The sequence below is a fragment of the Tachypleus tridentatus genome, chromosome 13 (assembly GCF_004210375.1).
Source record: "Tachypleus tridentatus isolate NWPU-2018 chromosome 13, ASM421037v1, whole genome shotgun sequence".
Taxonomy (NCBI): Eukaryota; Metazoa; Arthropoda; class Merostomata; order Xiphosura; family Limulidae; genus Tachypleus; species Tachypleus tridentatus.
The window spans coordinates 128,650,614-128,667,224 of record NC_134837.1 but is presented as its reverse complement, the minus strand read 5'-3'; the positions used below and the strand labels follow the sequence as shown (position 1 = coordinate 128,667,224).

General features: G+C 31.1%; 1 protein-coding gene across 5 annotated transcripts in view; it reads left to right on the top strand.

Moving 5' to 3' along the window:
* The window catches only part of LOC143237371 (uncharacterized), an 89,525-nt gene that overhangs the window by 56,139 nt on the left and 16,775 nt on the right, over nt 1-16,611 (top strand). For 3 of the 5 annotated variants that reach the window (XM_076476552.1, XM_076476554.1, XM_076476548.1), the window contains exons 9-15: nt 1,950-2,044; nt 5,916-5,974; nt 6,401-6,626; nt 6,897-7,106; nt 12,827-12,946; nt 13,634-14,215; nt 15,578-15,738. In XM_076476552.1, coding sequence (XP_076332667.1) covers nt 1,950-2,044; nt 5,916-5,974; nt 6,401-6,626; nt 6,897-7,106; nt 12,827-12,946; nt 13,634-14,215; nt 15,578-15,738 — 1,453 coding nt within the window. Of the gene's footprint in view, nt 1-1,949; nt 2,045-5,915; nt 5,975-6,400; nt 6,627-6,896; nt 7,107-12,826; nt 12,947-13,633; nt 14,220-15,577; nt 15,739-16,611 lie in introns of all 5 variants that reach the window. The other 2 variants (XM_076476549.1, XM_076476553.1) reach the window with 2 other exon arrangements.

The following is a 16,611-nucleotide window of genomic DNA, read 5'->3' as shown; positions in this document are numbered from 1 at the left end:
AAACAAAATCTCATATAATAGAAGTAATCTTCTTTTTCAGGAATATAGAAAATTTCTTATTTTTCAGGTTCATTCTTTTTGTAATTGTGGTTAAACTTTCAGTTTTAATTTGAAGTAACCTTTCTTAATGATGAAAACATTATTTACATTTCTATAATAATGTATATTTTTTTGCTTATCACTTTGTAACTAATTAACTAAGTGGTTTAGGAAAAATGGAGCAAAAGTAAGTTTAACATTGAAAGATTTATAGTTGTTGGAGTTAATACTTTTTAAAGTATGCAAATACAGTATGACTGAAGTTTCTGGATAGATATTAAAAAAAAAAGTGTGAAGCTTGAGAAACTAGGTGGCTCTCCAAACACTCAAATATTAATTATATTTTCTTATAATAATAAATGTAGAATGTAAATTTTTACTAAACAAGTGACTTAGGGAAAATAATTTATTTAGCAAGTAAGATTTTTCTGGGAATGGTCTAAATGGTGGTTCTAATGGTTGTGTGTACATTAATTTTTACAATATCTTTTTGTTGTGTTAAATAAGATATATGTATTGTTACTGGAGGCTTGGTGTGAAGTTAATATAAAGCGAGTATTTAACTTTTCTAAGCAAAATTCTATATGTGTGAAAATGTTAACTACAATATTTCATATTATTAAACAATAATGATAACTTAGTAAAGACATTTGTGTTTTTAAACCACTTTGCCACAAGTTAGTTTAATTTAGAACAACAGACAAAAAACATTTATTTTAAAATAACGACAGAAGGGGTCACCTCAAAATGTACAATAGTTTAAAAAAATAACAAAATAAAATGTATAGTATAATAATTCCATACAAAATGTTAGATTTGACAAGCATAAGCCCTTCCCCATGTGGTATGGAAATTGGAACACAAAGTTCACTATTAGCTTACATTACTAGAATAGAGGTGGTTATTATTATTATATGTGAAAGTAAACATTGCATATTTTGTTGTGATTTTGAAAAGCCAAAAAATATGAATTGATTTTACTTTTAAACGTTTTTTAAGTTGCTGATATAATAGTTTTTCTTTCTTTTGCTGGTACTATGAGTAACTAATTTCATTTAAATACTACTAAAAGTTCAAAATAAGTTCATGACAACTTGTAAGTTTTTGTGACATCTGTAAAACAGAGGTCTATGCAGCTTCAAGTGTTACATTTCAAACTTTTAAAATTATGCAATGAATTGTTATATTATGTTTTTTGCTTGTATGGCTTAATGTTACATGTTTGTACTGATAAATAGATATTAACACATTAAAGGCTTGTTTTGGGTGGGATTCTTAACTGAAATGTCTGAGAGAATAATTGTTTGTAATTTATATGTTAGAATAACTATACTGTTACCCAAGAGTTAAACTAATGTGAGATAAAAGCTACTTCAATATATGTTTATACATATATCTTAATTATATTAAGTGTTGATAGTTTTGACCTTGGATGATTTTGTGAGTACTGAAGCACATCTGTGACAAGGGTGGTTCTCTCTCTTTTATATTCCCATATACAATGGTGATTGCTCTAGTGTTGATATAAAAAAATTAGGGTATGCAATAGTAGATTCAGTTGTGTTCCTTACTGTTTGCTTTGAATGAAAGGTGCAGTCATTTGATAGTAAATTAAGAGACTGTTAGTACATATAAACATTTAAAATTACAGTAATTTTTTTCACCATCATTACTTTTCATTGTCATCCTTCCAGATCCATGATATGCCTTTCTACACATGAAAGAGACATGACCTTGACATCTTGTATTACACTAATGTTTACTGAGAGCTGTAGGTGTTTGACATGTTTAAGATTTGTTTTGAAGCTTTTTGAAAGTTAGTCATACATTTCTATGTTCAGGTTCCAGTCTGTTTTATTAAAATCCAGTTTCTCATATAGTTGTATCAAAATGTGTGGTTATGTTTCTAGCTAACGCTATTCCTGAGCTGTCCTCTCAAGTCCTTTCCAGCCAAAATATTTCACAGTCAACATGTATAAAGCATGTGGGAACTGGAGCCAAACAGGTAGGATAGTCATGCTATGCTGTGTTCTGGCATTAATACCATTAATCTCGTTTTAAGTATGAATTTATCCATTGATTATTTTCAATATTTGTGTATTCATGTCTTGTGTGGGTTAAGTATTAAAATAAGTATTAATACATCCGTCTATTAGCAGATGGTGGATAGAGAATCATATGGTGCTTTAAATTCAGTTTTATATTTTTGCAGAATATTTAATTGGCTGTGAAAAAGAAGTGAAAATTTTCTAAAGTAAACTCTTGAAAATTAATGTGGTGTAACCTTTATTTATATAGTCTTAATTCTTCACAGCAATATGTCTGCAGACTTGCATTGCTATAATCTGAGTTTTGATACCCAGGTTTGGCAGACAACAGATAACTCATTATGTAGCATTATGCTTAATTACAAACAAACAAATTTTTAATTCATATGAATGTATTAGTCCCTTCAAAATTTCTGGTACATGTGTGTGACAGAAGATAGAATCAGGTGAAAAGCATTACTTATTTGGGAATTTGGCTTATTCTGTTAACTAAGTATAAAAATTGCATTCAGAATGCCACATGGTTTCAGTATGTATCAAACGTTTGAAGCTCTTGATTCTTTTAACTATGTGTAAAGACTGTATTCAGAATATCATGGTTTGTGTAGACATCAAGGGTTTGAAGTTTTTGATTCTGTTAACTGTATGTGTAATGAATGTGTTTAGAAAACCATGTGATTTGAGTGGATACTAATGATACTATTTGTGCTTTGTGTATGATAACTGTATACTAAATTAACAATGAGACTGTGAATGCTACAAGAAGCTTTTTATTCTCTCAACATTTTCACTACAAGTCTTCTTCAGGAGAGTGGACATCATAGTACCTTACAAGAGTACATATACAAATTTTTCCAATATGAGGTTCCTGGTTGCCATGTTGTGCTGCTTCCTGATTGGTTCATTATTGTTGTTTGTCAGCCTCCATCTAACCAGTCGGCATCCTGCTCTTGTCCCACTAGGCTTGCTGATCTTCTACCCACTTGTAGTCTCCCAATGATGTGATTATGTTCTTTTCTATAAGATGAAAGCAATTTATATAGTTTTCCTTTGTTGCTTTTCCACCCCTTTTCTGACAGATTTTGTTTCTATACATTTAGCCAGGTGTCCTGATTCCTCTGCACGTTCTACTGTTGTACTGATTGTATTATGTCTTCTATCATGTGCTTTATGTTTATTTACTCCAGTTGTTAGGCCTCTGCTAATTTCATCAATATAAACTTTACTGCATCCAACACATGAAATGCTGTATGCTACACTGCTATTTGTTCTGTGTTTCTGTCTTCTGTCTTTTACTATCTCTTATATTGTTATTTCTTTTACCCCCTCTATGATTGTGCACCATTGGTCTCATTATGAACTTCTCGTTTTTCTCATCCTGTTTGTTGTTGTTATTCCTTACCATAATGTTCTTTGCCTTCTCCTTTAGTTTTATAAGGATGCCTGTAAGATATTGCAGCTTACTGAAAGCTTCCGTTGTGTGTTTGTTTTCATGATCTAAGAATTTTGGGCTGCATATTCACAATGCCCAGAATAGGTGTTGTTTGTACCTAACAGTAACTGGTGTTACTCAGATTTTTCTTAGACTATTTTAACTTATTGACTTGTACAGTTGGTCTGTTTTTTTTACTGTGATGTAGCAAATCACCTTGAAAGTATATTTTGAGTTACATCTCTCAAACTGTGTCATTTGGTGACACATTTAGCAATATGGTCACATTTTCCTTCAAAGATGTTCAACATACCAGAATGTGAATGAACCTGAATACATTTTTAAAATGTCATTTAAACCACATTACTGTCTCTTTAGCTTGTATTCACTTTCCTATTGTGGTGAGTATTCAACCCAGATGAAATCCCTTGTAGGTAACATCTCTTTTATCTGGTTAATTACCAGTTGTATCTGCACCTGTCTTACATACAAAACCTAGGTATATCTATAAAATTCAACATCTCTTTTGATTTGAGCATCTGGGGTGAGTAGTCACTTAATTTAAAAAAATTACTGTCTCTCTTTCACAACATGAGACTCCATGGTTTAATGGATTTGTCCATTTGGTTCTCTTTCATGTTATCTATATCTCGGTGATCATCCTAGGCACACTCCCCTCTGTGTAGATGCTCTGTGAAAAAGTAGTGTCTTTTGGAAGTGAAGAGAGGATTTGACCTGGTGAATGAGAATTAGTGGTTACCTCTCCCATCTTTCCATTCACATACTTGTATAGCAGTTGAAACATCAGAGATGAGACTCATTTTTTGTATTTGAATTTTGCATTTTTAGAATTAAAGTGAATTTAATACAATATTTATCTCATAAATACATTTCTTCTCACCTTCTCACAACTTGGAAGATGTGTGTTTGTGAACCACATTAAGTGAAAAAATTCAGATTATGGAGGGAAAGTAAAGCTGATGTATCTTCTTATCATACATGTACAGTAAGTCAAATAGTTATTGACAGCATGATAACAAACTAAATAAGAAAATGTTAATATTATAGTATTTCAGAAGGAGTACCTATTTGAAATTAATTTTAATTCTAAAAGTATTATATAATTTTTTGAATCTGAAAGATTGTTGTATTCTGTGTTCTGGTTTTGAATATGAAAGGTGGTTTTATTATGCATATGTTTTGGTTTTGAGCAAGAAAGTTACCTGTTTTCAACATTCAGTTTTTGAACACAGAAGATGGTTGTATTCTGGTTTTGAACATAAAATATGATTATGTTTGACATTACTGTTTTGAGCTTAAAGAATAGTTATTCCACATTATGATTTTGATCATAAAGTAGGCTATATTTTACATTCCGGTTTTGAAATATATTTTAATTGTATTATTGTAGATTACAGATTTTTTTAGATTATTCTTGTATAAACATTTAAGTTGTATTTTTCTGTGTTTAATGCTCACTTTCAAATCTTCAAGTATTTTGAACACTGATACAGTCTTTTAAAAAAACAACAGTGAATGAAAGTTGTTTTATCTTATTAAAATATACACATGATTATAGTTTTATTTACACAATATTTACAAAATTATAATGAAAGCTGTTAACATAAAAACCTAATATTTACATAGAAAATATCCCACAGTTTTATTTGATATATTTTACTAGGATAAGGTTTCTTAGTGAACAAACTGAATTATTTGTGAGATCTGATGTTAAAGCAATCTTAAATTTGGAAAATAGTTTCTTTATTTATATGAAAAAACAGTTTTTTCAGTGCAAAAAAGAGAGAAGTTATAGAATAAATTAATTGAATTTTATTATATCTAGGTTGTAATGTGTAATATTTCTTTATAATGAGATATCTGTCAACAATTTACTTTTAATTCATATTTAGTAAGTATAAAGTGAATCTGCTAGTTCAGAGTTTTTACAAAACATTCTCAAGTACACCTTTAATTGATGAAGTGAATCCTCTGTTTCAAAGACTTCTCATAAAAATGTGTACAGTTTACTTTTAATTTATAATAGTAGAATAAAAACCTGATGGTTCTGCGAGTTCTCAGAAAATGCTGTGACCTGTATATGTTTAATTCATGACTCATAGCAGTCGAATTAACCTACTAGTCCAGAAGAGATTTTGAAATTCTTCATACAGTCGATAATTGAAATTGAGGATTTGAACAACTCGTTTTTATTGTGTTATAGTATTAAGTGAAAAACTTGCCAGCTTAAGTTTAAAGGTTAAGAGTACATTTTTAATGAAATAATGCATTTTACAATCACAACTCAAGTTAGATGTCTGTAAAGCTGATGTTTGTGCTTTAAAATTAATTTTTGCTTATTACTTTCATTTCTCCTTTACATGCTCATGTGATAGGACTGGAGAGAAGCCCAAGGAGAGGAAGCTCGAATTTTTAAACTGCTACCTGAACAAATGTATGTAGAAACAACATTCGAGTAATAGTCATATCATTTATTTCAAGAGCAAACAGTCCATTTTACATACAATCAGAATTTTTGGAACTGAACAAACAAGTTATTTAGTTTATGGTATAGGAGTCTAGATATTTTGAAATCTTCATATTTTGATGTTTCAAAAATGGGTTTTTCCAAGTTGTTGAAAATGTGTGCTCTTTTATATACTTTCTCTGCCTTTGAGACTAATTGCATTCATAATTTATTATTGATTGGATTAATAAAGTTTATTGTTGCTCTTGTGTTTTGTTAACCATCCAAAAGTTGTCCTTTTTTGAAACATTGTTTTTATTGAAGTATATTTTAGTTAAAATAGTTTTAGTTTGTTGTAGACACTAAATGCTTTATGTGTTTATTTTGTTTCCAGTATTACCTTATTCTTTACAGAATCGAACCAGTTAGTGAAGAGTCAGAAATTGCAGATGGAAGACAGCCAACACGCAAGAAGATCACAAAACGCCACAGAACTCAAGATCAGAGCCCTAGATTGACAGTGTTAAGTGTTGAGGAAGGTAGTGTTGTTGAGTGTCAGTTAGAGTCCACAAAGGGAAAGAATGTGAAGTTCAAATTTGACATTGGAGATGTTGTTCCAGAGGGAATAGCAAGTAATTTGGTATGTATATATTTACACAATTAGGACAGGGTTCAACTGATGTAGAGGTCGAATGTACTTTAGTTGTATATCTTTAACATATGATTATTTTGAAGTTACTAATGTATATATTTTGTGAGGATGAGGGTTTAATGATTTTTAGGATATAAAAGATTGATTATCTTTTATATTTAACACTAAAGGTATTGTTATGATGGAACAGTAACAGAAAGTGTACCTTGCATGTTCTCATGATATCCAGTAGTAATTATATTTTACTTAATACTGTAGGTTATGACAGACCTTCTTGCTGAAGATTATGCTGAAATGTTTATAGAGCAAATACACAACATTGTGAAACAGATTAAGGAGCATCCAGATAGAGTCCCAGTGTTGCATGCAGCAGATCTCACTCCAACAACTGTAATGTCTAGTCCTTCATTTCAGAGCTTAAATAGTGCAACTGAATACAATGAAGAAAAGACTCACAAAGTTTCAGAGGTAGGTTTTGATGATTATTGTGCAAACTAAGATATTTAATTGATTGCTTTGTATGTTTTTTGCACGCAAGAAAATATAGTTGTCAACATAACGGAGCTTAATTAGAAATAAGTGCTTGAGGAATTGGAGTTCATCAAACTGTTCACAGATGAAAATGCAGAAATAAAGTTAATAAAAATAATTATAAGAATGTTTATAAGACATTTATAAGTCGAATATGAATTGAATAAAGAGGAGTGACAAAATATTCAAAACAGATTAATATATCATATGTTTTACATCTTTGTAAGTAATATGCTAATAATAAGGTTTATGTATATATGTATTTTTATGCATTCATTTTTAACTACATTAAGTAATATCTTCCTCCCATTGTAACATTTTATTTTTTGCAACGTTATTTAAGCAAATTTAATAATACAGTAATGCAAGAGAATAGTTTTCTGATTAATTCTAGCATCATAGCATTTTGATTTTTCTCCAGTACACCAGAAAATATTTGGCAAGTTTAAAAGATATTTTCAGTACTGTGTTCTTATTGGTCAGCCAATTTATAACTTACACAGTGCCTATAATGAAAACATTTAAGAGCATTAAATTATAACAGTGATTGTACCACTAAGAAAAATATTAAGCATGTTTCTAAGTTTATTGTTTTGTCTTTGCAAAGGAATAACTTAATTCATTATAGAAGATTTGAGAGAAAAATTTATCATATAAAAAAGCTTGTCAGTGCTGTCAGTGATTATAGCTTTATTTTGTTATTAAATTTGGAATTATCATTTCCTGTGCTGGATAAGTAAAGACTTCTCAAGATATTTATTTCATAGTTGTTTACTATTAACCAGAATACTGTGATGAGCTGCTTGGCAGTCAACTGTTCAGATGAATGCTCTACAATTTCTTTCTTACACTAATAACAGCTTGGATTGAAAAATAAAACTAAAAAATATTAGCAATTTTGCTGGGGCCTGACTTGGCCTGGTGGTTAGGACATTTATGTTTCAGGTTGCAGGTTTGAATCTCTGTCACTGAATGTGCTCACCCTTTATGGGTTGCTTTCAGGGCCAATCAACAGTTTAAAAATTCTTGGCTAATACAAAACACCTGAATGACTGATCCAAAATCTAGATGAAATTTAAGTCAAATGAAGAAGAAAACGAGTAGGAATTTTCCCAGTTTTGACTCGGTAAAGTGGCTGCTACAGTAAAGTACAATTCTTGTAGTATTCAATCAGTAAAATAAATAAAAATTGTTTCTTTAAAATGTTTATATTTCGAATCTTGTAGCTTGGTAAAGAATCTAGAGTGCTTAATTACTGAGATAATGACAATGAAAGCTTATGTTTATAAACTTCATACACATAGAATAATTATTTAACATTGCAGGTAATTGAAGTTTGAAATGGGAGTAAGTTTCATTGAGTCATTAAGCTTCAAAAATCATAAAGTAAATAATTTTCATAAAATATGCATAATTATTCCCACTAGTAGGTTATATTAAGCATGTCAGTACTTAGGGAGTAGTTTTTCTAAGATACCTTTATGCATTAAGATTGATAAAGCATCTTTGATCAGATTATTAAATCATATTTTATCTATTTTTCTTCTTTTTCCATTGTTTGTTAGCTGTTTGAAAAACAGTCACTTGAATGTAAATATATTTATCTACAAGTATTGGAAAGATGTGACTGACACAATGCTTTTTTGATATTCTTTGAATGGTTTGTTTCCTGTTAGGACACAGAATTGTGAAGTAAAACCTTATTTAATTGTTTACAAGGGTTGCTTTAGTTTCATAAAAAAATTCTTTTGTTTCATCCCTATTAAAAAGATTAATTAGGTTCATCATTAAATATTTGCAGTAATGATTCTATGCAAGATTTATTACAACACTATTTATTGTCGTTTTCTTAGTTATTGTGTGCTCTTTTTCTAAATAATTAAATATAAAAGGCTCTCACTTGTTGTTTAGCTGTTACACATCTTGCATGAAAACATCTTGCTTTGATGCTGCAAGCAAGAAGTTAGTAGCATTTATAACAAACAAGTTTTAAGATTTCATATATTGCTTTTAAAAGTTTTTCTAAATGTATGCTATAAAATATTGCACATTTTTATTTAATGGCACAAATGTTCAATAGTTTTAGCAGGAGGATTATTTATGGCTTTTTACATTGACTTAAAAGCTGGATTTTGAAGACCTAAAAAAGACCATTCCCAGTGTGCAGAATAAGATAAACATTTATAAAGCTATGAAAGCTACATCCACTACAGAAATCTGATCCAAAAACCCTGTAATAGGGTTACACATCAGTGAACTCTTTTAATTAATGTGTAGCCGACTACTGTCGTTCACACTTCCATGTTTTTAATGTTGCCAGAAACATTTCATGGTGCTAGGTTTTTCCTGTTTACCGCTCTTTTTGTGCTTTTTGTTCGTTACCTTCACATGCTATGTTTATTCCTTCCTCTTACTTGACACAATATTTGTGTAACTTGTGTTACAATTCCTAGCATGCCTTGCTATAAAGAGCAAGAATTACATGTATGGATTTTAAATTGTTTTACTTCCTGATGAAATGTATATTTATTATTTATGATTAAAATTTTCTGCATAATATTAGTAAAAAAAGTTAGTTTTATTACCTATAAGCTCATTTACTCTACCTGTTAGTGAAAATATTGTTTAAAAATAAGGTATAATAAGACTACAGCCATTTGTGATTGATACTTTTATGTACACTCTTGATTTGGAGGTATAGTACTTTTAAGAAGTACTATTTTCTGAATGGTTTTATGATAGACTGTGTGAAGCTTTCAGTTTCTCATATATGATGCCATTTGCTGTATGTACTTTTATTGTTATAAGGATGTCACCTGAGTGTGTGCTTATTAAAAGTGGCCAAGTATCACATAGAATCTTGTATCAATTTGGCTCTGTTTACTTGTTCACTCACTGGGGTAACACAGACTTATAGAAAACGTATATACTTTGATAGTTTTCTCTCTTGAATATTCCATTTGGAATAGTTATTGGTCTAGGTAACCTATGGATTGTGGTACTTTGCACTGGAATCCCTTTTTCTGAATTGAAAGTGCGGTATAGTATATTCCTTGCTGGTCCTTATCTAGTTTGTAAAGCTCCTCCTGCCCCAGCAGATGTTTAGTACAAACAATTAGAAGCTAGCCATCAGGTGAAATACATAAGAACTACTGTAAACTACTGTTTTTTTATTGTGTTAGATCATGTTTCATTGTTGCTCATGTTCAGTTTATTTTTTGGTTAACAGTACCAAATATTAATTTTTTAGATATTTAAACTTATCTGTCAGATATCAGTGTACTTCAACAACATAAACTAGTTGAAACATAACAGTTTGGTACTACAACATAAACTACTTAAAACATAACAGTTTGGTACTACAACATAAACTACTTAAAACATAACAGTTTGGTACTACAACATAAACTACTTAAAACATGATGAGGAGCCTCAACCTTAATGTGCTGATGAAATTTAGTGCACTTAAGAGAGTTAATAACCCAAGACTGTAAAAATGTCCCATCTATCCATTATGAAAAAACTTGTTAAAAGTGATCCAGAGTCCAGATACAGAATTGGATCCAGACAAAATTTGAAAAGGACTGTCCTACACTGATAGACCGATTGCAATACCCTTGTTCCCATCTGTGTTTAAGATTGTAAAGTGTTGATGCATCATGTTTTCTTCACACTTGATGCTAAGAATATTAGGACTAGGAGACATAAATATATATTTTGGCAGAGTAGTAATCATCTTCAGCCAAGACAGTTTTATTTTTCTAATAGAATAGGTTGTCTTTGAATGTTGTGGAGGCAGTAAATTTAAGTGAGTTTAAGAGAAAGCTTGGTAACTATATGAATGATATGTGGTGACTTTAGGTATTAATATTTATTTATTTTATTAGTTTTAGTTTAGTTTAGAGGATGGTATAGCCTTGATGGACTACAATTGTTTTTAGAATTGAATCAAATCGATTTTGGAATTGAATTAGCTGTACATATATAGATAAAAGGGTGTATATTCTGAACAAAATTTTAAATAAAATAGAAAATGGTTTCTTTATTTTGGTAAAGTGCTTCTATATACAATTAGTGGTGAGTAGAAATCTATCTTAGAACAAAAGATATAATGTACTTACACATTTGGAAGAAGAATAGTACAAAAGTGTTATTACAAAGAAATAGATTCCAGTATATAGACTGAATTAAAAGCTAAATTCTGAAATTTTCTGGAAGTGATGTAGATTTGAAAATATGAAATTAGAATCTGAGCTAATGAATCAGATCAAGTCTTCAATCCCGATTCACAATCAAATCGAACACTTTAGCTTTGCAGAGCCCTCCCTATGTTATATATTCATGATATTGCTAAGGTAGAAGTCACATTTAACAAGAGCTGCCACGTAGATGGATAATTCTTGCCGGTCTCTGTCCAACGTGGATCTATTTGGAAAGCCTTTAGCAGTAACTTTTAATAAAAATGATTAGAGGCAGCTAGTAGGCAAAATACATTTAAATAATTGGGAATAAAGATTGTTTCGTTTGATCAGTTGTGTTTATTTGTTTTTACTTTGCTGTTTATTTGCTTAATAATTCTGAAACTTTGTTTTATGGGTACTTTAACTTATTAGTTGGACATGAAGATGCCTGAACACCATAAGATCATTGAAGTTTGGATTAATCTGAAAATGAAATTTTTTTTAATGATATTGAAGTTAGTAGTCTTTTGTCTGCTTAATGCCAATTGTTTTCTTTCTTCTGTGTTTATAATGATGAGAGATAAGTATAACTAAAAGAAATGTAATAGTCAGGTTGCACAGGAAGCAAAATTTGAATTTTCCTAAATGTTACTCTTCATTGGTGTTAATTTGAGTAATAAGTTATTTTTATATTACTTACTAAAAGATAGCATGTGTGTAACTGGTGAAGTGATAACTTATGTATGTATAATTTGTATTTTGGAAAAAGCATTGTAGTTTCCATAAACAATAAAAAATATTGTTAAAGTGTAATTACACATGCATGGAAATAAAAACAAAGCTGTTCAAACGTATATTATTGATTAATTTTAAAATTATAAGGCTTATAATGGCTGTATAAAGATTATCACTACAATATAACATTTAGACTTTTATTTACAATACTTTTTTAATGTATTAAAAACTTAAACTGTCAAATTGTTTTGTTTTGAGAAAAATAGAGTTAGAAGGAATCTGATTGAGATGCTTGAGATAGTAAAGAGAACTGATAATTTTGATGCATCATCTGTTTTCATATTTAACAGTGAGAGTAGTAAGACTAGAGGAAAACAATTACAAATTTTAGTACTATAGGAGTCAGATCTGTGGGGGATCAACTAGCTTCTCAAGATTTATATGAAAAATAATTATCTTCTCTAGGTCTGTATGGCTGTAAGCTACCTTCTAAAGATCTGCATGGCTTTAAACTAGCTTCTATGGAGTTATAATTGTTGATAGAACATATTATAAGAATATTGAATAAAATAAAGTTGTTTCAGTGAAATGGTCAGTGTTTGTCTTAATTGTATATTTCTCTCATTTAAGTAGAATAAAATTCAACTCATCTCAAACTTTACAGATTTTTATTTACACTGCTCACAGCAGTTCTTCATTTTCTAAGCCAGGTTAGTCTTAGTGTAAATATAACCTTGTTAGGATCGTGGAAGCAGAAGCAAGAAACGTACGGGACGATGGAAGAAAAAACTTTATGCTCTAACTCATCTTGTGTGTTGTTGTGATATTTCGTCTATGCCAATTCCTGGATACCTTGTCCAGGTCAGTTTTTCCTCTACCTTTTGTGCTTCCATCTTACTCACTCTTTTCTTATTGATTCTTTGTTTGGTGTATTATTCCCTTTTTCACACTGTGATTTCTTCTCTTAGTTGTATTCTTTTGATAACAGATTTTCTTTCAGTATTTTGCTGGCTAAGATAATGAAGCTGGTAGTCATACTGTTTTTGATTCTATAATGTTTGACTTGGAACGATACTGCATTGCCTTTCATATTGTTTAACCTTCTCACCTATCTCTATGTGTATTGTATCCACTTACCTTCTCAACCTGTTTACACTTCATTCAACTACACATGTCATTTGTGTATTCTCTTACTCAGTGGCTTCCTAAGCTTCTCACCCATCCTTACATATATTGCATTTTAACCACATCTGTTTTAATTCTTCATTCTCTTCTACATACACAATGTATATTTATTTCTTTACATTTTCTGGAAATTAGAGCTATTTCTCAAGGGAGGTTTTTTTAAATATGAAAGGCAGTGTGATTAAGCTGTAATTTGATAGATGACAGAGATGCTACAAACAGAGAATTACATGAAGTAATTTTATTTAATTTTGCTTAAATTGTGTTATTTGTTTCAAAGCCATGTGTGTTATCTTTCAAATGTAAAGTGTTGTTTTGTGTATAGTTATTTTATTTACACCAATAATTTTTTTCTTTCTTCAGCATGCTGCTCATGTGGGTTCACAGTTTCTAGTTAATCCAGTGAAAGAGCACCACCAGTACACTATGCCAACCTCAGTGGTTGCATCAGCTCCAACACCTGGGAGTTGTTATCCTTCAGCTAACGTAGCCCAGGTGATGAAGGAAGATAAGTTCTCCCCATCTGCTGCTGGACCCCATTCTTTACCTTACTTTCATCCATTATCTCCAAGCCCAATGACAGGAGAATTACACACACACAATCAAGATCAGTGTCAGAACCTGTTGTTTCAACGAGGACTGCTTTCACCAAGTGTTCTTGTGCCTGGAGTTGAAAACACCTCCCTATCAATTTCCACATATCAACCCATGACTCCTCCAGCACTACTGTCTGACAGTACTTCGTCCTCTTTTCTCCAGCCTGCAGCATGTTATCAGCTCCCATTAACAACTTTAGAGGATTCTTCACAGCCACTTCTTGTAACTTCTAAGCAAGGTGTCAACACACCTGAACAAAAAGCTTTTATGTCTGATGTAAAGACCACTAGCCTTTCTTCTTTTGGAGCTGCCAAAGTTTCTTCATGTTTGTCAGACCAAAAGGTTCCTGTGAGTAACAAGCCACTATATTTCATATGTTTTTCCCACTTTTGTTAATGCTATAATAACTAAATAGACATTCGCTCTCAGAAAGAATTATCATTATGATAAATAAATAAATGTCAAAAACATAAAACAAAGGGTTCTAAAAGGTTAACATCTGTATTTAGTAGAACTACAATATCTATTTAAAAGATATAAATTCTGGGCTTGTGGAATTACACTTTTGATGAATAACCTAATTGATGGTGTCTACTGAACTTTGGTATGGGGACACTTGCATGGGGAACAATTGAGGATAGACTGCAAATGCTTGATAGGGTTTATATCAGTAGTTGGTGTGGGCATGGGAAAGTGGTAAGGCCATAATCTTCAAGCTATCATTTTGTAACTTAGACTGAATAAGCATAAAGCCTAGCTTCATGAAAATACTGCCTTATTTGTTAAGCTGATGAAGACATGTGAAAGGTCAAGATTGGGAATCGTAATGCTTGAAGAATCAATGGTTATATATTTGCAAATCACTAGCTGTAATCATCTAACTACCATTCTGCTGCCCCAGACCAGAAATACTGTCATTTTGTAATGGCTATTGGTTGTTTCATCAAAAGTTCCTGGAAGGATAGTTGTCAAATCCAGGTATACGCACTCACTGAAAATTGGGCAGGTATGACCTCATCTGAAAAAATGACTGTTCTAAAAGGATGTGATAGTATATGTAATGCCCTCTGCTATTGGTTTAAAATACTGCTTTGAGTGAGGAATGGCTTTTGTTTGGCTACTATTTCTTACATATTACATATTATGAAAATAACTTTTTATAGATTTGGGGCACTTTAACTTGTCCCGCAACAGTAATGACTATTTAATGTGGGTCATTCTCTGCACTACTACTCATAGTACAAGAAGTCCTATTTGTTAGTTTTTGGCAATGTACAAATTGTTTATTTCTGAGTTGATTGGAACTGCAGTTTCACCTTGTTGACTGTAGACAGTGGTCTTGGAACTAATTCAACACCTTGTTGCTTTCTTTGATCACTATTCCTTCATCCAGCTGTGCAGTCTCATGAAAGTGATTAATTCCCAGTATCCTTTAGTTTGAAGTATGGTTGTTAGTATCTTGTGGATATTGTAAAGTTGGGTTTAGTTGCATACATTCTTAATGGTGTCTTTCTAATTGTTGATGAACATTCTAAAAAGAAATGATTTTGCAAGATTTGCAATTCCTCAAATTTCTCTTTATAGTAAGTTTCCAGTGAAAAATTAAACAGTAAAACAATAAAGATTGTAAAGCATTCCTCAACTATATTATTGGAGTTTAAAATATACCTTTGTTTTTGTGAAGTTATAAATAAGTATCTTACTATTTAGGTAGAAGTTGGCACCCTTCAAGTATCAACCAAACCTCATATGTATAATGGTACATCTGTTAATAATCTAGCCAGCATGGACAGTGCTGTTGGTAGCAGCCTATCTTCTTCATGTCTCAGCATAACAGAAGGGATGTATAAGGTTGGGCATCCAGAACTGAGGTAAAACATTCAAGGAATTGAAACAAATAAATCTGATTTCTCTTTTGATGTTAACTGCATAGTATCAGTATTAGGTATACGATTATTAAATTTTACCTGCAGTTTTTGTGGAGTGCATAAAAAGCATACTAAACTAATTGTACACAAACAACATCAGAAATGCTGTTCGTCTAGCAATTCTACTGACAGCCCACACCAGAAATACTCTTCATCTAGCTATGCTACTAATATCCCAAACCAGAAAATTTCTTCATCTAGCTACCCCACTGATACCCCAAACCAGAAATTCTGTTCATCTAGCTACCCTACTGACATGCTGAACCAGAAATTCTCTTTACCTAGCTACCATACTGACACCACAAACAAGAAATTCTCTTCACTTAGCTACCCTACTGATACCCAAAACCAGAAATACTGTTCATTTTTGTCATATTTCATCATGGCTATTGGTTGGTTCACTTAACATTCCTCAGATTACAGTTGAAAAATCTTGGTACAAGTTATTAAAACATATATCTAATGCAGGTTTAGTATAGGTACTAAAATGTATCTAATACAGGATTAGTATAGTTAATAAAACATGTATCTGATGTTGGTCTAGTATAGCTACTAAAACATGTATCTGATGTTGGTTTAGTATAGTTACAAAAACATGTATTTCTTGTTGATTTAGTATAGCTACTTAAACGTATCTGATGTTGGTTTAGGAAAGCTACTAAAACATGTATCTGATGTTGGTTTAGTATAGCTACTAAAACATATATCTGATGTTGTTTTAGTATAGTTATTAGGATGTATATCTAATGTAGGTTTAGTATAGCTACTAGGATGTGTATGTAATGTGAGTTTAGGATAGCTACTAGGACATGTATA